General features: G+C 46.1%; 1 protein-coding gene across 2 annotated transcripts in view; it reads right to left on the bottom strand.

Annotated features, from left to right (window-relative positions):
* Nucleotides 1–25,961, bottom strand: part of STK32B (serine/threonine kinase 32B) — a 337,777-nt gene that overhangs the window by 234,395 nt on the left and 77,421 nt on the right. For both annotated transcript variants that reach the window (XM_046656895.1, XM_046656896.1), the window contains exon 3: nucleotides 3,031–3,182. In XM_046656895.1, coding sequence (XP_046512851.1) covers nucleotides 3,031–3,182 — 152 coding nt within the window. The remainder of the gene's footprint in view (nucleotides 1–3,030; nucleotides 3,183–25,961) is intronic.

The following is a 25,961-nucleotide window of genomic DNA, read 5'->3' as shown; positions in this document are numbered from 1 at the left end:
GCCTCTCCCAGCAGCTGTGGTAGGGGCACTGCAAGTGTGGGCCATGAAGTCAGACAGCCTGGGTTCAAGTCCCCTCTCCTCCACTTACTGGCGGTGTGACTCAGTTACCCCATCCGTAAAATGGGGATAGTAATATTAGGACGACAGCAGGAAAGTAAAGAGCCTGTGAGGAGGATTAAAGCCGACTAAGTACTCAGTAAATGTTAGTGCTCATTTCCCTACAAGAACTGAAACCCGAGGGCATGCTGGGATGATCTGGAGTTTGAATTGCAATTCAGTTGATTCAGTTGATTCAGGCAAGGTAATAAATTGCCTTGAGCCCTGCTCGCCCTCGAAGGCCCCAAACCCTCACGCTGCAGGGCTGTCATGAAGACGGCAGTTATAGAGACCAGGATCTAACATACGGGCAGCAGGTACCACTTTCTGGAACCAGCTCCCAACCTCCCTGTGCAGATCTCCATCTCGGCTCCTGAGACGCAGGTGGGACCAACCTCCTGCCCCTCCTCCACTGCTTCAGGAATGGGCATGGGAGCTGAGTCAGGTCAATCACGGCCACCCCTGACCTTCAGCCTCTGTTGGGCTGTTCAGCTAGAAGGAGGAATTGAAGCAATCAGCCGTCAGCGTGAGTCGTGGCTTGAAAATAAAGATGATACACAGGAAAGCAGGAGATAGAGAGAGTCAGCTGGAATTCTAGACTTTTTAGTTATAAAACCCAAGAAACTCCCTTCTGTGCTGAAGCAAGCTTAAGTCTCTGCCCCCAGAACTAAATATGGCTATGTCACCTGAGCCACACAGTATGCAAGGTACTCAGTTCTGACCAATGGATCAAGGAAGACTCCTTTTCACTTAGAGCCTCAAGGGGCATTATCTATCTCTCTCTCTATCTATCATCCATCTATTATCACATATAAGCACACACACACATATATATATACAACCTCTAAGAGTGAATTTATAGAAAATATACTTCTATTTCTTTTCCTCCTAGTTAATTTTCAGAACAGTCCTAGCAGTAAACAGCATTACCATCGCTATGAACAGGCAAGGAAATTGAAGTCAGGGAGTTTGAAAGGCGAGTCCAAAATCCAGCGGCAGGTTCACCCCTTCTGGTTTATGATGGGACCTTAATGCTATCCCAGGCCAACGTGCACAGTTTTATCTACCTAGCGCTCTCATGTAATCAACGGGCATCCGTCACTAATCTGTTGGCATCTTGGAGACCAAGAAGACAGCACTGAAAACTGGTGCCTGAGAATGGGCTGCTCCCACACCGCACCCCTCCTCCAACAGGCTTCACACCCAGACGTGCATCCCAGCCCCGCCGGCCACTCTAAGGAGCCCCCTGAAAAAGTTCAAGCTCAGAGACGCTCATCTCAGCATTATTTACATCAGCAAGATCATTAGAAACTGCCCTAAATAACCTACACGACAGGATAAAGGACAGATATTACTAAACGTTTCCACAGCGAAAGGTTATGCAGCCGTTAAAAGTGATCTGCAGGAGTTTGCAAGAGGAGATAATGCTCCTACCAGACTAGTAACGTAAAAAGGCGAAACACAAAATCGTTCTGCACATTTTCAGTATCAACGACAGACACAGTCATACTGATATGAGAAAAGAAGTACGAAAAGAATCATACACCAAAATATAATCTAGAGGTGGTCGGATTCTGGACAATTGTTGCCTTCCTAAGTATTTCATTTCTGTATTTAGTAATGAATGTATGTTGCTTTTTAGATTAGAAATTTGCTTTTAAAAAATTCCCTTGTACAGCGATCAAAACATGAAGGGGTTTATTTTCCCCAAACAGATGAAGAGTTTGGATGGTGCCTGGGGACACGAGGACCTTGCACCTGCTACTCAGACTCCAGCATATAAGACATAGCATGGGTTTTCCCCCTGGAAATGCCCAAGTCTTTGGCATCTGCCTGGCACACCTTGATTTTGTCAAACAGGACAATCCTCGCTCCTCCTTGTTGTGTCACCAACGTCGGGGGTACTTCTGAGTATAAAGAACAATTGAAATAGTTGGTGGTTTTAGGAGTATACAGGCTGGACCAGACTGTCCCATCCAGGGCCACCTTTGATGCTCTTAAGATCAATGATCTGTCAACTGAGATGCAGGATGAAACAGAACTTATTTCCTAGAACAGCCTGTGCTCTCCCCTTCAACAAAAATCCAGCTCAGGAAACACTGAGTAAGTGCCTCCAACATGTCTGAGACTGTGTTAGCCTCTCAGAGACAAAGAGCCAAGAAACAGCCCCTGCTTTCAAGGAGCAAGTGATTTCTTAGAAAGGACAGAAAGTAAACCAATAATTTGGGTTCACTCGTAAAGGCTGCGCTGGTGGGTCAAGCACAGGTCAAGGCAGAGAGGTGAGGGGTGCTCACCCAGCCTGCAGGTCAGTGAAGGCTCCGGAACTAAGTGCCTCGTAAGCTGGACAAAAGGATTGCACAGGATTTGGTTAGAGGAAACTAGGGGAGCCAGGGGAGGGGTAAGTTTCAGGAAGAGGAGATGTCATGTGCAAAGGCACCGAGGCAGGGAACCATCAGCAGGGTGGCATTTAAAGCAGAGATAATATCCAGGGATGGTACAGAGAGAAAGTTCTGGAACATGGATCATGGCAGGCCTTGTGGGTGGGATGCAGAACTTGGAATTCAGCATGTCCATGCTGGGCAGCCATCCTGAGTCCTTCTTGCCACCAACACTACAGATGTGACTTTCTAAAAAGTTGAACTCCCCTTAGAAGACTCTATTTGGCATTCTCTTACAAGACATGTTCTCAGATACCAAAAACACCCTTCTCTTCTATTTTCAACTCTGATTCATCAGGTAAGACAACAGAATTAAAATTTAGCATATGCTCGATGATTTCATCAGCAAATGTACTCTACAAAAAACCGAAAAGAATATTTGAACCCAGAAAATTTCACTCCGTTCACTTTACAACACAGAAGATTCCTTCCAGCACAGCCGGCTCTGCATTTAGCTGCACGACGGATCTCGCAGGAGCCCGGTGGAATCACTCACCACAGATTGACTAGGAAAGGATGCTCCAGCCCCTGCATGATCTGGAGTTCCCGGAAGACGTTCCGAACTTCATCCCTCTCGATACACTTCTGCTTGTTCATGTACTTCATCGCGTACATTTTCTTAGTGTCTCGCTTCTGCACGATGCATACCTGAGCAACAGCCAAACGGGAGAACATTCAGGCCAACATTAAAAAAAAGTCAACCCCCACTGCATTTCTACCCCGGGGTTCAAGTCTCTGTTCGGAAAACTTGCTGGGGAGCAGCTCTTGCCATGCCACAACCTCTCCACATCTGGAAACCAGAGGAGTTGGACCAGATTCACCTGTTTATCCAGTATTACTATTAACATTGAGTACGTACGAAGAGCTGAGCAGGGAGCTGCAGATACGGGAGATACGTCAGCCCTTCCCTCAAGGACCTCACAGCCTGGGAGGAAAGCAGACAAATGCACCAACTCAGAGTCTACGACTCTGAGCTACACGGCGTCGGAGCTCCCCGCATGCCCTGGCCTCCCAACTTCAGTGCACACCTGCCAGCTGCCAACCCTGCGTTTCTTCACCTGGACTCTCGCTGTCAGCAGAGCCCACTTTCCTGCCCATGCAACAGACCAGCCGGCAGTGCCAGGGAATTAAGGCTCCAGGAGCAGCCCTCGACCCACGCTGGCAGTTGGGGCATCTACACCCCAGCCCCTTGTCCATCCAGTGGGGTAAGTCTGAGGCTCCCAGAGCTCCCAGGTTGCAGAGTCTGCCCCCGGGGTAACTGGCTGATGGCACACCCTTTCCTGGCAGTCTTCCTGCCTTTGCTTCCCTAACTCACTTCCCAATCCACCTGTGCCTTCTTCCCCTCTCCCGTGCCCTGTACTCAAATCCTTGCCTCGGAGCCTGTGCCCGAGGAAACACAAGCTAAGGCCCGTGGGCACTAGGGGAGCAAAGGAGAGGTGGAAAGAGCAGTGCTGACAGCCCCATGTCCTGAGAGCTTTACCGTGGGCCAGACACAGAGCAAACTGTCTCCTTGATTGTCTCCCTTAATCCCCGCAAGAACCCTAGGAATAAAGCCTCGAGGAAGCTGTAGCCCCAAGTACACTAATTAACCCGCCCAGAGCTCACCAAGTCCCTAAGCGGCAGGGCGGAGATGCAAACCCAGACGTCTGACTTCTGAGTGACTCCCTTAGGAGGGGCGGCGGGTGGCAGGCTGGGAGGACGGAATGTCAGAGTCCGCTCTCTGGAGGAATTAACGGCAGAGGGGGAGCACGAAAGGATGCAAAGACAACAAGGGCAAAGGAAGAGGCTTCCAGGGAAAGAGGACATTAGGAAGGAGGGCGCAGAGCCCCAGTGCACAGTATGGCTGGAAAAAGTGAGCAGGGCGAAGATGCCCTGTGTAACATGAACTCTTAGTGAGGACGGCAAGACCCAGTCTTCCCAGCCAGCCGATGACACACTGTCTTGGTTTCCTCCGCTGCCACAACAAAGTACCTCCAACAGGGCGGGTTGAAACAACAGAAATTTGTTGTCTCACAGCTCCAGGGGCCAGAAGCCCAAAATGAAGGTGTCAGCAGGGCCACGCTCCCCCCGAAGGCTCTAGGGGAGGGTCCTTCCTGCCTCTTCTAGTTTCTGGTGGCCGCAATCCATCCTTGGCCTTCCTGGGCTTGTGGCTGCAGCATTTCAATCTCTGCATCCATCGTCACATGGCCTTCTCCCCTCTGTGCCTCTGTGCCACATTTCTCCTAAGAACACCAGTCACAGTGGAGGTAAGGCCACCCTAATCCAGTGTGGCCTCATCTTAACCAATTACATCTGCAAAGACCCTATTTCCAAATAAGGTCACATTCAGAGGCTCCAGGGGAACATGAATTTGGGAGGACACTATCCAACACGGTCCAGGTAGCTAATATTTCTTTCTTTTGAGGACGATTAGCCCTGAGCTAATGTCTGTTGCCAATCCTCCTCTTTTTGCTGAGGAAGACTGGCCCTGAGCTAACATCCATGCCCATCTTCCTCTACTTTAACTGTGGGATGCCTGCCACAGTGTAGCTTGATAAGTGCTGCCATGTCCGCACCCAGGATCCGAACCCACAGACCCTGGGCCGCTGAAGTAGAACATGCAAACTTAACCACTGTGCCACCGGGCAGCTGCTATTTTGTCCTCACTTGACAGGCAAAGGGAGAGAGGCACAGAAAGGAGCAGAGCTTCCTCAGGTCTCAGGACTCAAACCCAGGCTCCCCGCCCCCAGTCAGTGCCTTCCACACACGCGCTTCCACCCTAGCACAGGGCAGGTGGGAGAAGGCCCCGCTAAGGGTTTTCTCCGCGCGTGCCGGGTTCTCCTCTTGGAAATCGGACCCCTTTCAGCTCTGATGGGCCATGGATCTGTTTGAGGCAGACACCAGAGCACGGGGAAAAGCCTGAATTCCACTCCAGCTGTGTTTCTTGCTGCCTCTCTGAGCCTCAGTCTCAGCCTCTGTCTGAACTGAGTTAGCAAAACCCACTCTGCACCACGGGGGGCAAACTACAGGAGACCAAAGACCAAGGAGGAGGGAGTTACCACGTATTAGGGGACGGTAATGTCACCTGGATCTTAATGTCTTCAATCGCACATTTCATGAAAACTACAGAAGGATGTTTTTCCAGGCAATAAAATCAGTGGCATGAGTTTGGAGGCCCTCGGAACTTCCTTTTCCAGTGAACCTAAACAAATAAAATGCCAGGAGGCAAAGGTGTGCTGGCTTTGTGGAATCCTAGCAGAGACCTCTGGAGCCCTGGGCACCAGTCCCAGAGACCTGTGTCCGCAGGCCGACGTGCAGGGGGCGGATCATTCCACTAATGAGGACTTCTCATCTCTCTCACTTCTCATTTGTCCTCTCAGAAGAGACGTTCAGCAGACACTGCCTCTGCCAGGACCGGGAGGCCTGGAGTCCAGCCGGCTGCATCATCTCTAAAAGCTTAGGCTGTGATGGGATGGCATCTGTGCAACGTCCCCGGTTCTGAGTCCCGGCAGATAAAGACCTCTTTGACTCTCATCCCTTACAACGCGCAAAGGTGTCCAGAGATGGCTCTCACCTCCCAGGGATGGGGAGGTGTAGGGTGACAGTCACCCCAGCAATTGCAAGAGACTCGCCAACATTGAATTAGAACTCCAGCTTTCAAGGCAGAGCTCATGATTTGAATAGAGCTTGGAAGTCTGACGTTGGCACAAGATGAGGAAGGGTGGTTGGTACAGCAGGTTGGACACAGATGGGAAGTTTCGGTTTATGAGTAAACAAAGAGAGGTCGAGGGCTGGGGTTTTGGCAGCTCTACGCAGATGAACGCGCGTGGCTAGGCCTTGATTCCTTCCTCCTCCGTAGACCGAAGGCTTGGATCTATTGTCTAGGTTTCTCAGGAATACAGAGCTAAGAAGGCTGCATCCAGGTCAGGAGAGCTGCACTCTGCCCCTGGCCCTCTTGCAGACCAGCGATGGGGCCACGCGATAACCCTGCCCCTCTGGTCCTGCTTCCTCATTGGCCAAGCGAGGCTGGAAGCAATAGCTGAATCAATCTGACCAGGAGACAGAGAGGCTAAAATGAAAAAGAACAAACAAACCTAAGACAAGTCTAATGCACTGGGTAGAGATGCGGGTTTGCTGAGAAGTCACAGAGACAAAGAAAAAGTTTGAACTCTGGGGTCACTCTGACCAGGGCTTATATTCCAGCTCTTTGCAGTGTGACCATGGGTAAGTCACTCACCCTCTCTGAGCCTCAGTCTACTCATCAGTAAAATGGCAGTGATGCGTTCTTCCTCCAAGAGCTGTCATGAGGACATGGGAGGGAATGTCCGTGAAGGGTGTGGTATGGTGCTGGCAGGTTGTAGGTGATGAATGGAGGTGATTTTTCTTGGCTTCTCATAGGATTATCCACATATAATGCTCCTGAGACAGAGGGCTCCCAGCAAACGGCAGCTATCATGATTATTACCGCCGTCATCTTAACCTTCACTAAGGATGCATCTGAAGAAGAGCAGAGGTGCTGTGGGGGTGTCTGTTTCCCAGGACACAGGGTCATAGACGTTTCTGCCCCCACGGCTGAAGCCAAACAGGCCTGGGCAGCTAGGGCAGCATTTCTACTGATCTGTCAGGTGGCTTGAATCGAGCTCCTCATGCTGCAGAACCAAGGACGTGGGGACACTTGGGAGCAGCCCTGCGGCTTTGCATCAGGCAAGATGACAGAGGCATGGGGAATGGCATGGGGAAAACCAGAGAGGAGGAGAAGGGCAGGATGTAGTGATGGTTGAAAGGCTATCCTCAAAAAGATGTGTCCACGTCCTGACCTCCAGAGCCTGGGAAGGTGACCTTATCTGGAAAAAGGGTCTTTGCAGACCGGTCACTAAGTTAAGGATCTCAAGATGAGGTCATCCTGGATTAGGGCGGGTTCTAAATGCAAGCAGTGTCTTTACAGTAAGAGAAAAGAAGGGAGAAGACACGCTCAGAGGAGAGGCTGTGTGACGGGGGAGGCAGGGCTGGGAGAGACAACGCGTCCACCAGCCAAGGGCCGCCGAGGACTGCTGACACCCTGGAAGCAAGGAGAGAGGACTGCGGCAGACTCTCCCCTCGGGCCTCCAGAACCAAGAGAGAACAAACTTCTGTGGCTGCAAGCCACTCAGCCTGGTTCTCTGTTACGCAGCCACAGGAAACTGAAGAGCCCGTAGACGTCCATCACGGCCATCCACCGTTGCCAACCACTCAGCAAGCACGCGGTAGTCCTCACTCTCCCACACCGGGAAATGGGTTTCAGGACTGTCCCTCCCAGCCTACAGTGGGGTCTCCACGGAGCAAGCGGAAGGAGCCCAGCAGAGCATGTGGCCCACACAGGTGCCCAGTCGACGTGGGCTGGTGGCGTGCTGGGCGCCTGGAATCCAGCCCTGAGCCCTAGAGAGGGAGGAGGCGCTGGGGGCACTCGACTCCCACATAAACGCCGGCCCACGTCCGTGCTGCCCAGGATCCCACAGCCAGCCCAGTCCCAGGGCTCTGGCCTCTCCACGTGAGGCCCTCCGACCAGACTGACTTCCGGTATCCAGAGTTTAATGCTTGAAATTTCAGACACAGGAAAGTTTCATTGTAATCGCTTCCCACCCCGTCGGCCCCACCTCTGCTCTGGGCTCTGCAGATGGCCTTCTCTCAGGTGGGAACTTGTGAAAAATGAAAGACCTGAAGCCCTTCCAGGGCTTTCCTTCAGTCTCAGGAAACGTTCAAGGTCTGGATCATGGTATTCAAAGCCCTCTGTGCCTACGTCACCCCTGACACGTGTGTGCACATGCATACATACACACAAACAAGACACACATCACAAACACCACACATACATGCACACCACACACACATCACACACACACCTCATATATATCACACACACACACCACACACACACATATATGCACATCACAAATACCACACACATACAAACACACATCACACCCACAAATACACACGCTACAGACATATACACATATCACACACCACACACACACGCCCCCTTCATGTCAACTGTCTGAAACCTTCTAGAATTCTGTGAAGTGCTTCTCCACCTCCACGACCTTCTGCCCTTCTCGCCTGGGCCGGCTCTGGCCCTCTCGCCCGCGCCCTCTGACTGCCCACTCATCACCCCCTTTAGGAAGCTTCCCTTTGCATTTGGAGGCTGCATTCAGAGCCTCCCCGTGCGCTCCCAGGGCCCCTACTGCTGCTGCCCTGCTTCCTACGCTGCATTATAAAGCCTGGTGTGCTGTCTGACCGTCAGAACCCAGGCACACGGGGCAGAGGCCACACTGGCCTGGTTCCCTATCAACCCCCGAACTTTCAGGGGCTCATGCATGTGAACTTGTCACCTTGGCCCTCGACTCCCGGGACGAGCATATTCCATTCCCTCTGCGGAGAACACCCTCTCGCAGACCTTGCCCCACCCCACCCCTTGCAGGCATCACCACTGGCCGGAAGCCCTCCCTCCCTGGCCTTGAGCACCAGGCCTGAGCCGGAGTCCACGGAGGAACTCCAGGACCGGGCCCGCCACGCCCTTGGTGGCTGCAGCGGGGGGCGGCGGCGGTCCTCGGTGCCTCCATGCTGACCGCGTAAGAGGTGGGGTTTCTGGTCCTCCCAGCTCTAAATCCCAGGGAAATCACACAATTGAGGGAATCTGCTGGAACCAAGCAGCATGTCGCCTCCTGAGCTCACAACAGGTGTTCTAGAAGGATGTTCAGAGCTCCTCACCAACAGGCCACTCTGCTCTGGTCCTGGGAACCTTCAACTTCAAAACAGAGGAGGTGGGTCTCCAGCGACACCCATGCTCCTGAGCAGGGCAGCGCAGAGCCCTTCCCACAGGAAATCACAGTGAATGAGGCGGAGAATGAGCAATGTGGCCAAAGCTGCCCAAGCTGCTGAAAGGCAAGCGCCCAACTAACATTCCTCATTAGCCTAATGCAATTAGGAACTGATGTTATCATTATGAATTACAGTTTATTGGGACAAATAAATAAATGCTGGCTAGTGTGGATTTCAGGTGATTTGCCATAAGAAAGGCATTGTGTCAAGCACACCACACATCAGAAATTGGGGAGTGGACCCCCAGTCAGCAGAGAAGGGGGCCGACATGCACTGGGAACTCCGCCGCACCAGCATCCGGTGGTCTCCAGCCAGACTGCACATTCCCAACACTGGCCAGGTCTGTTCCAGCACACTCAGAAGTCCGGGGGGGCCTGGGACTTGGTATTTTTTAAAGCTCCCTGGGGGAGCCTTATGTGCAGGCCGGTTGAGAAGCACTTCACCGGGCTCTTCAGGAAAGTCCTCCCCGGCTGCATCTTTACAGCGACCCTGATGGTCAGGATTCTACCGGCCACCTTTACAGCTCAGGCAAGCCAGGCTCTGGGGACAGACGACCCCAGAATCAAAGAGGCCAGAGCTATGCTGGGAACCTAGAATTATGCCAGTGCCAATGTTGGTGCTGCCCTTCTGTGGGCCAGCCTCGCCTGTCCCCTCTTACCCGAATTCAGCGTCCGCAGGAAGCCGGCAAGGCCATCGGTGCTGTGCATCTGGCTTTTCCTCACAGTCCCCAAAGAGCAAGCACGAGAGGCTCAAACTGCATGGCACTCGATTCTAAAATATTTGTCCCAGGCAGCGTGTAAAAAGGGACAGCACGACAGGGAGGCCCCCCTCGATCGGGGCACAGCCTCACGGTGCGCCCAGCTAAGCTCTGAGCCAAGCCAGCCTCTCCTTGGGATGCTGAGAAGCAGCTTGTCCGTCCCAGTGACCCTTGCTCTCTGAGGCCTGGCCTGCATCATGAGGTGCTCACCAACGTTCCCCTAAGACGTCACACAATAGACGTCACGGAGATGGTGGCGGAAGGAAGACGGGGTAACAAAGGCGAGCGAGTGGCAGGAGTCAGACGGCCTCGATGACATGTTTAAAAGGTTGGTGTTGTGGGTTGATTGTGTTTCCCAAAATCCAAATGTTGAAGCCCCAACCCCCAGGACCTCAGAGTGGGACTGTATCTGAAGGCAGGGCCTTTAAAGAGATAACAAAGTTAAAATGGGGTTGCTGGGGTGGGCCGTAATCCAATGACTGGTGTCCTTATAAAAGGGAAGTGTGGAGAGAGATGTACACAGAGGAAAGACGATGTGAAGACACAGGGAGACGAGGCCACCTACAAACCAAAGAGAGACGCCGCGGAAGAAAGCCCCCCAGGTCCCCAGACCTCTGCCTCCAGCCCTGAAACAGGCTCTCTCGTCGCTGAGGCCCCGTCTGCGGGATTTTGTCTGGCAGCACAGCAAACTAATGCAGTGGCTTTTGTCCCAAGGGCACTGGGGGGATACTGACGGGTTATAAAAGTGGATCCTAGGTATGCAATTGTGATTAAATAATAAAGGAAAGAATAAACAAATGAAGTGGAAAATTTGGGCTTCATGGGGATGGAGGTTCTTTCTGACAGCAGAGGTAGGAGAGTCTGGAGGCAATTCCAAGAGGTGATCACATGATTTATAAATAAATTAATGCCACTGCTTACACACACACTGGTCCCCTCTGGAGTCATAGGGGAGACCACAGTGTCAGGAAACGCCGGAGGAGGTCATGGGGACAAGTGCCCCGGGACCAGCCCTGGTGCTTCTGACACCTTAATGCTGCCAATGTGTCCTTTCCTGTGAAGCAACGTTGGAACCACTTTACAGATGTGGAAAGGCCTGGGAGGCTCACCCGGCAGATGGAATGAGACGTCACAATGGGAAGATGTCAGGAAATGCAAATGAGCAACGAAGCCTGTCCAATTGGTCAGTCATGGATCATTTGCTCCAGCCGACGCTCGAAAACCATTCATGAGGGAGCCTGCACTGCCTGTGATATTTAGCTCTTAGTAAAGTGATGCCCAGGAGACAGCAGATTCCTCCAAAGCATGCCTCAAGCCAAAACACGACCTAATTAATATGAAATAAATACATATTTCATTAAAAAGAAACGAGTCCATCCTTTATAAAAGATGTCAGCATGAGCGATAAAGGCTTCCAGCAGAAGCATCGTGTTTAAGAATTCTAAAAATGATTCTTACATAAGAAAAACAGCTCACAGGCTCAGAGACGTTAGGCAACTTGCCAAGAGTCACCTGCTTCAGCCAGAATTGCAACTCAGCTCTGTCAGACTTTGGAGCCGAGGCTCTCTAACCATTGTGCGATACACTGATTAACTGGTGCATTTTCCTAAAAAGAGCAACCATATCTTCTGAGTCCCGCTTGTGCAGGCAGACACGGTGCTGGCTGGGCCTGTTCCACACGTCTGCTGCCACTGGTCCATTACTAACTCTGTGCCTGCCACAGGGCCTTTGCATAGCTGCCCTTCTTGTCTCTGATGCTCTTTCCCCTAGATCTTTGCATAGGCTGTCTCTTTCTTAGAGGTTAGGTCTTAGCTTAAATGACTCCTTCTCAAAGAGGCCTGCCCTGCTGCCCTCTCCTCCAACGAGAGCAATGCCACCCTCCTGGGCCACTGCTCTATACATTTTCCACAGAGCAATTATCATCACTGAAATCATGTGTTTGTTTATTATCTGTGTTTGTTTACTGTCTCCTTGGCTAAACCATCAGCTCTGTGGCATCAGGGACCTTGTCCAGCTCCTTGACCACACCATCAGAACTTCCCAGAATAATCTCGGACAGAGCAGTTACCATAAACATTTACTGTTCAACTCAAAATCCTGCTGTGTGTTCCACCATGCTAACATTATCCTAGATGCCCAGCAACTTAAAGATCAAAACAAATTCCCAAAAGCCAAATTTTTTAGGGAAAAAAAGTCTAAGTCAAATGCTTCCAAACATTCAAACTTATAAATTTATATATAAAATCTAATCTCCACTTAATTCCAAAACGGACTTGTTGCAGTCCAGGCACTAAATTGGTTAGTCTTCTATTAATCAATTATTTTTTTCCCAGCATGAATTCACACGCAGATGTGAAAGTCTGGAATGTAGATTGAGCCAGTTAATAATATGCTTGGGGATGGAAATAACGATCATTGCATAATAAGGCAGTGTTGAGTCTGGAATCATCATTCGTGCAACTCTTGTTCAATTTTATCCAGAATCTTCCTTTGAGGGACATAAAGAGCTATTATCATACAACTGCGTGCCACTTTCTGCTGTTTTATGTGCAGACTGCCCCTGGCTATTCTGTGAATTTTAATTAACTCTCTGTTTATTTTGCTTCAACCCCACGGTTCTTTAAGCAGAGGGCCCGCTTGCCAATCCAAGAGAGACTCTTTGGAAGCAAACTTCTTAGAAAGTTCTCCCAAAGGTATCCTCCCCCTGCCCCTGGAAATAACTCAGCCCTGCTGACTGCAGAGTTAACTCAGAGCGGAAGACTTCACCCTCCACTCTCTCCGCTGCCTCCACAAAGGGCCAGGGAGGAGCGTGTGGGGGCTGCAGGGGGAGGGCTGCAGAGGGAGGGCAGCAGTTAGAGCGGCAAAGGTGAAAAAGGAGAAATTCGCCTCAGGACCCTAACCCAGAGATGATCAGGATGAACCGTTCAACTAAATCTCATCGGTTGATGGTTAATTGTCAAGTTTCTCATTCATTTATGCAATATCCATTGATACATATATATCATATATATGTGTATATCTCTCTCTATAAACACATATATACTCTGTATATATGTACACACACAAACATACTGTTCAGTGGGTGTGAATATGCAGATGCCTATATGTGCACGCATGTATATGCATATACATATGTGTATATATGTATATACACTGCTTGGTGGGTATACATATATACATATATACACATACATATATGTGTAAGTATGTGTTTGTATACTATGTGTGCGTGGGTACAAATGTATAAGTCCCTATATATATATACACTATTTAATGGGTGTGTGTATATATATGTATATACATATATGTGTGTACGTATCTATACACACTGCTTAATGAGTGTGTATATGTGTGTATACACATTATGCACATATATGTGCATCCGTGTGTGTCTATGTCTATTTTTATCTATCTACACTGCGTACTAGGTGCCAGGGCTACAAGAGTGAACAATGAGGACACACTGCTGTCCTCACAGACCTTATATCCTGGTGCATGAGACTAACAACCAAGAGGACAAATGAATAAACACGTAATGGAATCCCAGGAAGTGACGGGTGCCAGGAAGCAAAGGGAATTAGGAAGCGTATGGGATATGGGATGCTTGGGGTGGGGTCGAGCGGGGCGGGTATTCAGGGAAGGCCCCATGCATGGGACACCCCAGCAGAGACCCGTACGGAAGGAGTGAGCCCTGCAGAGACCCAGAGGGAGTGATCAAGGTGGAGGAGACAGCGGATGTAAAGGTTCCGAGTTAGAAATAAGTTCAGTGCGTTTGAGAAACAAGAAGAGGGCTGCAGTGGAAGGACCAGGAAGAAGGAGGAGGCAGAGAGGGGTGTCAGAAAAATAGGCACAGCCGGACTGTAGGCTTGCGGGCTGGCATGAAGAGATCAGCATTTATTCTGAGTGGAAGGGAAGCTGCGGGACATGAGACGCAGCAACCAGGCGATCTAATCCACACTTTGTGGCATCACGGGCTGCTGTGTCGACTGGCGCTTCCCTTCTTCTCTCCCCCTCTCACTCACCCCTTCCCTAGGCAGCCTTTATCGAGCCTTTACCACGTGCAGAGCACGGAGCCCGGTGCTGACGGGACCGGGCAGATGGACATGACCAGTCCCAACCTCGTGGGAGTCTCACAGTCTGATGGGGGAGGCAGAGGAGCACCCTGAAGACCAGCCCTCAGCCTGAGGTGCTGTGAGAGATGGCGAGGCGACCCTCAGACCATCAGGTCTTCTCCCTGACACGCCCCTCCAGGTGGCTACCCAAACCTTTCCAGAACCTACCAGGTCACCCAGGAAAATCCCAGACACACTGGCTTCGAGAAGACATGGGAGGCATCTGAAAAATGCCAACCACACGTCAGATCTGGTGCTGGGGGCTGCACGGTCTCTGCCCTCGAATGTCACATTAAACCTCTAAGACCACTCTGGGCATTCCTGCTTCTCAGAAGAGGAAACAGAAGTTTGCGGAAGCTAGACGATCCATCCAGGCTCACACGGCTAGGAGTGGCAGGACCAGGATCTGAGCCCAGGCCGCCCCATCTCAAAAGCCCATGCTCCTTATTCTGTGCTCTGTTGCTCCCCAAACCAAATGTCCATTGTTGCTGGGCACTGACGGATACTCCTCCTGACCCCCACGGTTTCCCACTAATGTGCATGTGACTAAAGCTAGTTTCAATCTAACTTCTGTATTTGGGAGGGACATGTGGAAACAAAACAGGCTGTGTGCAGCAGTGGGGCCCTCTCCAGACCTCCGCTTCATCATACGTATAATGAGGATAATCCTGCCCAGCACTCTGGGCTGTTAGACAAACAAGGATGATAAGAGGTATCCAGTTCCCAGGACTGTGTGAGTTTCTGATTGGTCAGAACTCTCCAGGCTGCAAATGCTGGGAGCCCAACACGATCTCATGTAAGCAAAACAGGATGTCAGTTCCGGTCGCTGGTGAGAACACAAATGGCTCACTGGGCTGGAAGAATGCAAAGATGGTGGCACTGGTGGTGCCTGCCCATGTCCCCTTCTTCATGTCCACACACCTCAGGCTGCTCACTGTGAACACCTGTGACTCTCTGCTGGCGGGCTCTGTTCTGCCCCGAATAAGGCAAGTCCAAAGTACAGGGGAGCTCATGCTGCTGGGAGCAGCCCCGTAGCAATGAGGAACAGGGAGCCATGCATTAAAACATCAGCTTCTCTAACCTACAGCTGCCCCCGAAGCATGCTCCGCACTGTCTCCCAGAGGTCCCAGGGGAGGTGAGTCCAGGTGCCACAGTGCTAAGGGGCTTCATCAAACACCTGTCATTGACTTCCTTCCTTTCTACATCTCACTCCCCTTCTGTTGCAAGTGTTTCCTGGGGTGACCTCCTGATCAACTGCTTGCACTCAATTCTTTCTCTCAATTTCAGCTTCTGGAGGAACCCAAGCTCAGACAGTCACCAGCAGGGCCAGGACCAGCGTGAGGCAAGCAAGATGCCTAGAGTGCAAAATGTCAGGAAGCAATGCCCACCGTGCGCTTGCTGGACCCTGGGAGTGACGCCACCTTAAACTTTGCACCCAGGTGCCTCCCTCGCTCCCCCTAGTACTGACCCTGCCCAACAGGGTTCCATCTCTCCACCACCTCTTGCTTCTCTTTCTGTTTCTTTACTTTGTGCTTCCTTCTTTCCTTCGACAGACAGACCTTTACCTCACCAACTGCTGAGGAAAACAGCTGCCTACAAACGCAGGCCTGTTTTCTTACAGAACATGATTCACGAGGGCAAGAGAACGAGCCTTTCACTTCCGATTGTGGGGAGGGATTCTGAATGGCTGGGCTTGGATCACAGGACCACTCCACAGAGCGAGCACTGGTCTAGCTGAAGAGCATCCATGTGGCTGGCAGAGCCACATCACATGCCCATCTCGGAGGGTGAGTGTGGGACCACAATGATTGACAGTCCCCTGGGTCCACATGGAGTGAGGAGGTGTTCTCCAAAGGAAAGGCGTGTTATTATGATAAGAAAAGGGACTGAAAAGCATGCTGGACAGTCAAAAAGAGCAGCCACTACAGTTCATTATGGTTCTCCATTCCTTTTCCACTTTACAGATGAGAAAATTAAGCTTCAGAGCGGTTATTTACCTTCCCAGGAATCCACGACTAGTACATATCAGAGTCAGCCTGATTCCCAAACCTAAAGTGTTTCTCCTGGATAGGTAGAAATTGTTCTGCTGTTCTTCAACTGCCCCAGAACTCAGTCATAAAAGGGTTATAGAAAATTTCAGCAAATTCTCGGTAAAATTGATGGATCGCTTGCAGCTGTTGACTTCGGTGCTGCCCTGGGGAAGCACAACTTCTCGCAGCATGAAGGTAAAATGAGATTTCTCTGAATTCACATGTGTTCTTTCCTGATAACCAAGGCTACTGTCATTGTTTAACAATGAAATATCTTTCTCGAAAACTCTTAATAAATGCCAGATATCGAACCTGCCAAAGGCAGAAAGCAAAGCCAAAATACCCATTCCATATTAGAAGGGTGGTTTTCTTCATCCTACGCCAGCCCATCTCCACCTTGAGTTTAATAATAGTCACGTAGACTTCCTCTGCGTTTGCCACAAAAGGCAGTGACTATTAGGTATTTTGACCAGAACAAAGCTATACTCTATTGCCTTGAAGTAAACTAACTTCATCCTGAGTACTGGATGTTTATGTACATTCTGCATGAATTTGAGTGTCATCAGGAAATTGCCTCAACTTGAGTGACTTAAAAATAGTCCCTAGAAAGCTTGCATTCCTCAAAAGATCCATTATAATCATAGCTCTAATATATTTATGCTCTGGACCATGGGTTCTAAGAGCCAAGCAAGTAGGCAAATAGCAGCACAGACGTAGGCAGAAAAGGTACACAAAACTTTCAAGGGATGATGACAGGATATCGTCAATTTAAAAACCATGAGGCCCCATGCTAACAGATTTGGTAGTATGCCATGAAGGGGTGCAAGGAGCTCAGGACTAAAACTGTCAATCACATGAGGGTAAAGTGATACGCTTCTATGTGGCGCCAGCTGTGTTGCGGATTACAAGAGACGCTTCAGTTTTCCTTAAGCCATGAAAGGCTCGACATTAGGATGAGAAACAACAGAAAGTAAAGGTTTACAGGACTTTTCAGTGTTCTGCTGTTTAAGTTCAGCCACTATCCAGGAAATTATAGGCAAACTTCCTAAATTCTCTGGGCCACAACTCCTCTTCTGAGAAATCTAGAAAAGGGGAACCTCGAACGTGGCACATAAGCTCAGCCTGAACATCTGGCTGACCCTAAAGAGCACCTGCCTGGGGCAGACTGTCAGCAGGACAGCAAAGAAGAAAAGAGGAGTGGACTGAGATTCCTGTGCTGTGCTGCCCGAGAGGTGGAGCACGCGGTGTAAATCCAGCCAAGTGAATCGCTTGTTAAAAATACATTTTTAAAGGAATACAACAGAATCCAAAGTCTGTACAACACAATACTCACAATGTCCAGGACAGAATCCAAAACCACTCAACTTATAAAGAACCAGGAAACTGTGAGCCATTCTCAGTGGAGGTGCATCTTAAGAGGACCAGATGTTGGAATTAGCATAAAGGACATTGAAGCAGCTATTATGACTATGACAATGCTGGATGATGTAAAGGGCAATAAGGTAGAAATAAATGAAAATATAGGATATTTAAGCAAAGAGAGAGAGACTAACTTTTTAACATCAAGAATCTGCACTAGGCACATCATAGTCAAACTGCTGAAAGTCAAAGATTAAAGGAAAATCTGGAAAGGAGAAAGACAAAATTGACACATTTCATACCGGGTAATAATGATTCTGAGTTACAGGATTTCTCATCACAAACTATGGAGGTCAGGTGATGATGGTACAAAATCTTTAAAGGAATGAAAAACTGTCAACTCACTAATTTGTATCCAGTAGAAATATTCTTCAAGACAGAAGGTGAAATAAATACATTTCAGATAAAATAAAATTAAGAGAATGCACTGACAGGAGACTTGTATTCTAGAAAATGTTTAAGGAAATTCTTCAAGCTGAATGGAAATGATACTAGACGGAAAGTCAGACTTTCCTAAAAGGTACAGGTAAATGTCAAGGACTATTTTCCTCCTAATGCTTTTAAAAGCCAAAAACCTACAAATATATTTTTTATATTTATATATGCATATATTTATATATATTTAAAGCAAAAAATTATAATACTGTATTGGAGATTTATAATTTAAGAACTTGTAATACATGTGACAACTATAATATAAAGGTGGACAAGGGTGGTAAATGGACCTATACAGTTGCTCAGTTTTTACATTTTTATGTGAAGTATAAACTATTAACTCTAAGTAGACTGTGAAATAAATTAAGGATGTATATTATAACCCTTAGAGCAATCATTTAAAAGTATAATGTAAGGAAGTATAGCTATAAAGTCAATAAATAAATTAAGTGGAGATTCAAAATATACAATTAATCTAAAACAATACAGGAAAGGAGAAACAGAAGAACAAAGAGTAAGAGAGAGGGATAAAAGCAGAAAACAAATAAAGTCATGGTAGACCTAAATCAAACCATATCGATAATTACACTTACTGTGAATGGACTAAACTCCCCAACTAAAAGACAGAGATTGCCAGAATGGATTTAAAGAATAGCAAGACCTAACTTATGCTAGTTAAATATAAAAACATAGATATAATGGAAGTAAATGCATGGAAAAATATACGCCATGGAAGCAGTAAACATAAGCAGGTTGAAAAGGCTATATCAATCTCAAGAAAATAAGCTTCCAAGTAAAGACTATTATCAGAGACAGAGAAGAACACTTCATGATGACAATAGGGTCAAGGGATCATGAGGACATAACAATCATGTGTATGAACCTAACAACAGGGCTTCAAAGTATAAGAAGCAAAACTGACAGAATTAAAGGAAGAAGAAAGAACTCCACAAGCATAGTTGGAGATTTTACACAACTGTCTCAGAAATGGATAAAACAACTAGATTTTAAAAATCAGTAAAGACATAGAAGAACTGAATGATGTTATTAACCACCTTAACTGATATTTATGGGAGACTACACCCAACAACGTTGACATACACATTTCTTCCAAGAAGGCCTGGTGTCTTCTAAGATAAGTCATAAACAGGACACAAAATCAGTCCCAATAAATGTAAACGGATTGAAATATACAGAGCATGTTCTTGGAACACAATGGAATAAATTAGAATCAATAACAATAAGAAGTTTAGGGTGGAAAAGGCAAATTTTTGGAAATTAAGCAACACGTGACTAAATAATTCATGGGTCAAAGAAGAAATAACAAGAGAAATCAGAAAATATTATTAACTAAATAACAATGAAAATACAACATTTCAAATTTTGTGAGATGGAGCTAAAGCAGTACTCAGAGGGAAATTTATAGCTTAAAAGAACTTATATTTAAAATAAAGGGAAATGTCTAAAATCAATACCCTCAGGTTCCATCTTGAAAATCTAAGAATAAACTGATCAAGAAAATAAGAGAAAGAACACAAATTCCTAATATCGGAAATGAAAGGGGAGTTATAATTACAGTCATGTGCCACTTAATGACAGGGCTATGTTCTGAGAAGTGTGTTGTCAGGCGATTTCATCATTACATGAACATCATGGAGTGCACTTACCCAGACCTGGACTGCATAGCCTACTACACACCCAGGCCATATAGCACTAAGCCTGTGAGACCACTGTCACATATGTGGTCTGTCATTGACTGAAACGTCATTATGCTGCACATGACCGTACAGATGCTACAGAAATTTAAAGGATCATGTGAGAACACTATAAATTACTTTATGCCAACAAATTTGCCAAATTAGATAAAATTGATAAATTCCCTGAAAATTAAAACTTACCAAAATTCACATAAGAAAAAAGGCAGAAAATCTGAATAGCCTCCTATCTATTAAAGACATTGATTTTGTTGCGAAAAGCCTTTCCACAAAGAATATCCCATAGCCAAATGGTTTCATTTATAAATACTATCAAGCATTTAAAAAGTAACCCCAGGGCCGGCCAGGTGGCGCAGCGGTAAGTGCGCCCGTTCCACTTCTTGGCAGCCCAGGGTTCGCTAGTTCAGGTCCCAGGTGCGGACATGGCACCGCTTGTCAAGCCATGCTGTGGCAGGTGTCCCACACATAAAGTAAAGATGGACATGGATGTTAGCTCAGGGCCAGTCTTCCTCAGCAAAAAGAGGAGGCTTGACAGTAGTTAGCTCAGGGCTAATCTTCCTCTAATTAATTAATTAATTAATTAATTAATTAAAATTAAAAATAAATAAAAAGTAACCCCAATTTTACACAGACTCTTTCAGAAAAATAGAGAAGGAAAAAGTTCAACTCATTTTACAAGACTAGCATAATCCTAAAACCAATTTGACAAAGACATTACAAAAAAATGAAATTGCAGATAAATATTCCTTATGGACATAGATGTAAAATTCTCTAATAAGATATTATCAAATCAAATTCAACAATATAAAAAAGAATAAAATACCATATCCAAGTGGGATTTATCTCAGGAAAGCAAGATTGACTTAAAATTTGAAAATCATTCAATGTGATTCATCATACTAACAAAATAAGAAGAAAACATAATATGATCATTTCAACAGATGTAGAAAAAGCATTTGACGGAATTCAACAGCCAGACATGAAAAACGCTTCTTCAAACTAGAAATAGAGAGGAAGTTATTCAATCTGATAAAGGGCATCTCTGAAAAATCTAGAGCTTAATGGTGAAATAGTGAATGCCTTTCACTCTCTAATATTAAGAACAAGGCAAGGTTGCTCACATTCATGACTTCTTCTCACGACTGTACTGGAGGTTTTAGCCACTGCAAGAAGATAAGGATTAAAAAAAAACCCATAAAGACAGAGGAAAAATAGACAAAACTACCTTTGTTAGTGATATTATAATTGTTGACATAGAAAATCTCCAGGAAACTACAAAACGACTACCACAACTAATAATTTAATTAGCAAGACTTCAAGATACAAGATTAAGATACAAAAATCAATTGCATTTTTATATCTAGTAGCAAACAATTAAAAATTAAATTAAAAACAATTCCATTACAATAGTGTCAAAAAAAAACCCTCATGAACTATTTAGGGAGTAATACAGACATTCCGGTACTTGCATAACGATCGATAAGTAGGCCAAATGAACAGAATAGAGAGCCCAGAAGTAGATGTGCCATTTATCCAAGAAATCTGATTTTTCACAGAGACACCAAAGCAATCCCATGAGAAAAGACAGTCTTTTCAAGAAATGTACATCCATATGCAAAAAAAGATGAACCTTGACCCTCACCTCCATCATACAAAAAATTCAGTTCAAGATGAATCATAGAACTAAAGACATAAGCCAAAGCCATAAAGCTTTTAGAAAGTAAACACAGGAAAATATCTTTGTCACTTGAGTAAGTTTTCTTGAGCCAAGTTTTCTTATTTGTCACCTAAAGCAATAACCCTAGAAGGAGAAACACTCAACAAATTAGACCTCATCAAAGTTAACAATTTCTGTGCATCAAAACATATCACTGATAAAATTAATAGGCAAACCACAGGCTGCTGGAAAACAGTCGCCTCTCTGACAAAGGACTCGTATCTGGATATATATCCCACAACTCAACGATAAAAAGACCGTCAACCATTTTCGATACCCTGTTTTCATTTCCTTTGAATATAGACCCAGAAGTGGGATAGCTGGAGCATATGGTAGTTCTCTTTTTAATTTTTTGAGGAACCTCCATACTGTTTTCCATGGTAACCGCACCAATTTACATTCCCAAAAAAAGTGCACAAGAATTCCCTTTTCTCCATGTCCTCGCCAACACTTGTTATCTTTTGTCTTCTTGATGACTGCCATTTTAACAGCTATGAGATGACATCTCATTGTGGTTTTAATTTGCATCTCCCTGATGATTAGTGATTTTGAGCATCTTTTCATGTATTGTTGGCCATTTGTATGTCTTCTTTGGAAAAACGTCTATTCAGTTCCTCTACCCATTTTTTAAATAAGATTGTTCTTTTGTGATTGACTTTACATATTTTGAATATTAACAACTTATTCAATATATGATTTGCAAATATTTTCTCCCATTCTGTAGGTTGCCTTTCCGTTTTGTTGATGGTTTCCTTGGCTGTGCAGAAGCCTTTTAGTTTGATGTTGTCCCACTTGTTGATTTCGCTTTTGTGGCCTGTGCTTTTGGTGTCATATCCAAAAAATCATTGCCAAGACCAACGTGAAGGAAGTTCTTCCCTACGTTTTCTTTTAGGAGTTTTATGGTATCTAGTCTTATGTATAAGCCTTTAATTCATTTCAAGTTAGTTTTTGTGATTTGTGTGATATTGGGGTCCAGTTTCATTTTTCTGCATGTGGTGATCCAGTTTTCCCAACACCATTTGTTGAAGAGACTATCCTTTCCCCATCGAGTATTCTTGACCCTCTTGTCAAATATTAGTATCAAAAAGATATCTGCATTCTCATGTTCATTGCAGCATTATTCACAATAGCTAAGATATGGAAACAACCTAAGTGTCCATCAACGGATGAATAGGTAAAAAAGAAGTTATATAGAGAGATATAGACACATACACACACACACACACACACACACACCCTGGAATATTATTCAGCCATGAGAAAAGAAAATCCTGCCATTTGTGACAATATGGATGGAGCTTAAGGGCATTAGGCTTAGTGAGATAAGCCAGACAGACAAAGACAAATATTGTATGATATCACTTACACGTGGAATCTAAAAGAGCTGAACTTGTAGAAATAGAGAGTAGAATGGTGGTTAGCAGGGGCTGGGAGATAGGGGAATTGAGGAGATGTTGTTAAAGGCTACACGCTTGAAAGGAGAAGAAAATTAAGTTTTGGAGATCAAATGCACAGCACAGTGATTACAGTCAACAAGACCGTATTATATACTTCAAAATTGCTAAGAGATGAGATTTTTAATGTTCTCAGCACAAAAAAGAAATGATACTTAGGTGACATGATAGAGGTGTTAGCTAAAACTACAGAGATGACAATATTGCAATATATAAATGTATCAAATCAACATGTATACTTTAAACTTATACAATGTCAACTGTATCTCAATAAAAAAAATTTTAAAACACATTTGATAAAGATATTTAGAAGAACGAAAAAAAGCCAATCAACCCATTTTTTTTATAGCAATAAGTTTTGAAGAGAAATTTCACAAAGGAAGATATACGACTGGCCACTGAGTACATGAAAAAACATGTTCATCGTCATTATTAATGTTAATCATATATGTTAATTGTTAATTACATTTTAGTTCAATTATGTTAATTAAAACCACATTGAGCTACTACAAAACACTCATCAGAATAGCTAACGTGAAAAGTACTAATACCACCATATGTTGGCAACGATGCGAAACAAATGGGATTCTTCACAAGCGCATAAAGTGGTACAACCATGTTGGAAAATCATTTGGCAGTTTTGTACAAAACTAAACATACACCTACTCTATATCCAGAAATTCCGGTCCTAGATATTTACTCAAGAGAAATGAACTCATATGTTCACAAAAAAAGACCTCACAAATTTTCACAGCAACTTTTTGCAAAAACTAGAAGCAGTCCTGGAGTCTACCATGACGAAAATGGATTCACAAATTGATATAACAATAGGATGAAATACCGTTCATGAATAAAAAGAAAAAAAGTACTCAGCAACATGAATGAATCTCAAAAACATTATGCTGCAAAAGTGTTATGCAAAATGCAAAACATGATGAAGACTTATGCGACAGAGTACTTACTGTACGATTCCATTTATATTAAGTTCTAAAACAGGCAAATCTAATCTGTAGTAGATGGAGTGGCTGGGAGGGAGACGAGTTTTGACTGCAAAGCGTCAATAGGAGACTTCTGGATGGTGGAGATATTCTATTTCTTGGTAAAGTTTCAAGTTACACAGGTGTATGCATTTCTCAAAACTCAGCAAATGTAAATGTTAACATTTGTGCATTTCAATGCGTGCACATTTTACATCAAAAGAAAACCTATAGACAAATCTCTCTGCTGAAATATTTAGGGGAAAGTGTGCAGATATTTGCAATTTACTATGAAATCAAAAACCAAGATGGACTGATAGATGGATAGAAGGATAGGAATTTCATAAAATAAGTTTGGTAAAATGTTAATTGTACGATGTAGGTGATAGACATATAAAATTCTTTTAAGTTTGCTGTATGTTTACAAGTTTTCATACTAAAGTGTTAGAAAATATTACACTGGCATCCAGAAAGGGTACTTTTTGAAGTCTGAATTAGGTATCCTCCAAACCCACTCATACCTCCCAGGCTGGTCTCCATCAGTGCTTTTCAGACCGGACTTTAATTATCTGCTTCTTTCTCTGCCTCCCGCATGTATCTGAGAGATCCTCAAAAGCAGACACCATACCCAGTTCATTTTTGTAACCTCACAACCTAGCACAGGGCCCAGAACAAATGCTCCTCCACATGGCAGGTGGGCAGATGGATGGATGGAGAAATGGATGAATAAATGGATGAATGAATAAAAGAACGAAGAAACGAACCTAAGTTGGCTAATTTTATATCAAGTCTGCACAAACTGCCAAAAACAGGATAAGACGGACGCAATGACAAGGGCTCCTGTTAAACCCCGAGCTGTACAGTTTTCCAGAAGAATGAGTGCCATGCAAGATCGTGAGCCTTGCCGAGCCTTAGCCTACCGTTTATCAATGGTGACAGATCACACATGCTGAGATATTCTGGGAATTTAAACGTACACAGCAGCCCTGCCTGTGCCAGTGCCATGTTTACTGCCAAACAAATGCCCTCCATACAAGAACCATGCGTGCTCCCTACCGCAGAAAGCCCATTCAGTTACAGCCTCCTGTTCCCCACCGTCTCCTGCCTCGGGGGAAAGCACCTAAGCAGTGATGGAATCAACACTTACTGAGCGTCGGTTTGGGTTCTGTGCTGAGCACTCCACTATGCCATCCATTTATTTCTCACAGCAATCCCACATGGAAGACATCAACATGCCTATTTTACATGTGAGGAAACGGAGGCGGAAACATACACAGCTGGCACTGGAACCCTTGTGTGCCTGACTCTCGAACTGGTTGCTCTCTGTGTGGCGCCAAGCTGCCCTGAGCTGTCATGAACTCTCAAACCCAGTGGTGGAAATTATCCCAAAGGAACTCCTTGTTTGCCCAAGGATCTCGTGTGAGGATGAGATGCTGCTCACAAACACGGACTCATCAGTCCGTCCTCTGGACACCTTCTAAAACAGAGCCCAGCCCAGTAAGATGGGGGAGGAGGTGGTGGTGCAGATGGAGAGCTTGGTTCGAGGGGAAAAAGCCACTGACGCCCCAGCACCCTGGGTGGTGGGGGCCAGAGTGGGAGTCCAGAAGGCAAATTACTCATCTGAGACACTTGTTTGGATGGGCCCTAATGGAGGAAGAGGCCAGCACGGGCTATGGAAGGATGGGGATAGAAGGAAGGAGAAGCTTTGCTAGGATCCACCTTTCAGAGAGAAAGAGGAGTGTGGAAAGCTGTGGGGGCAGCGGGGTTCACCCGCGGGAGGGCAGCAGGAACCCCAGCTCCTTGGCATTCTGGGATTCTGGGAGCTTGGTCCCAGCTGCACCTTCCTTGGACTTAGGAAGCACCAGCAAGAAAGGAAGGAGGAGAACCAGAGGCCATGTCCTCCTTCTGGCTGAGGTGGAGGCAGGGAAAGCTAAGGGACAGTGTGAGTGTCAAAGCAGAGAGGACAGCAGGCTG

The sequence above is a fragment of the Equus quagga genome, chromosome 3, assembly GCF_021613505.1.
Source record: "Equus quagga isolate Etosha38 chromosome 3, UCLA_HA_Equagga_1.0, whole genome shotgun sequence".
Lineage (NCBI taxonomy): Eukaryota > Metazoa > Chordata > Mammalia > Perissodactyla > Equidae > Equus > Equus quagga.
This window is presented reverse-complemented; position numbering and strand designations above follow the sequence as displayed.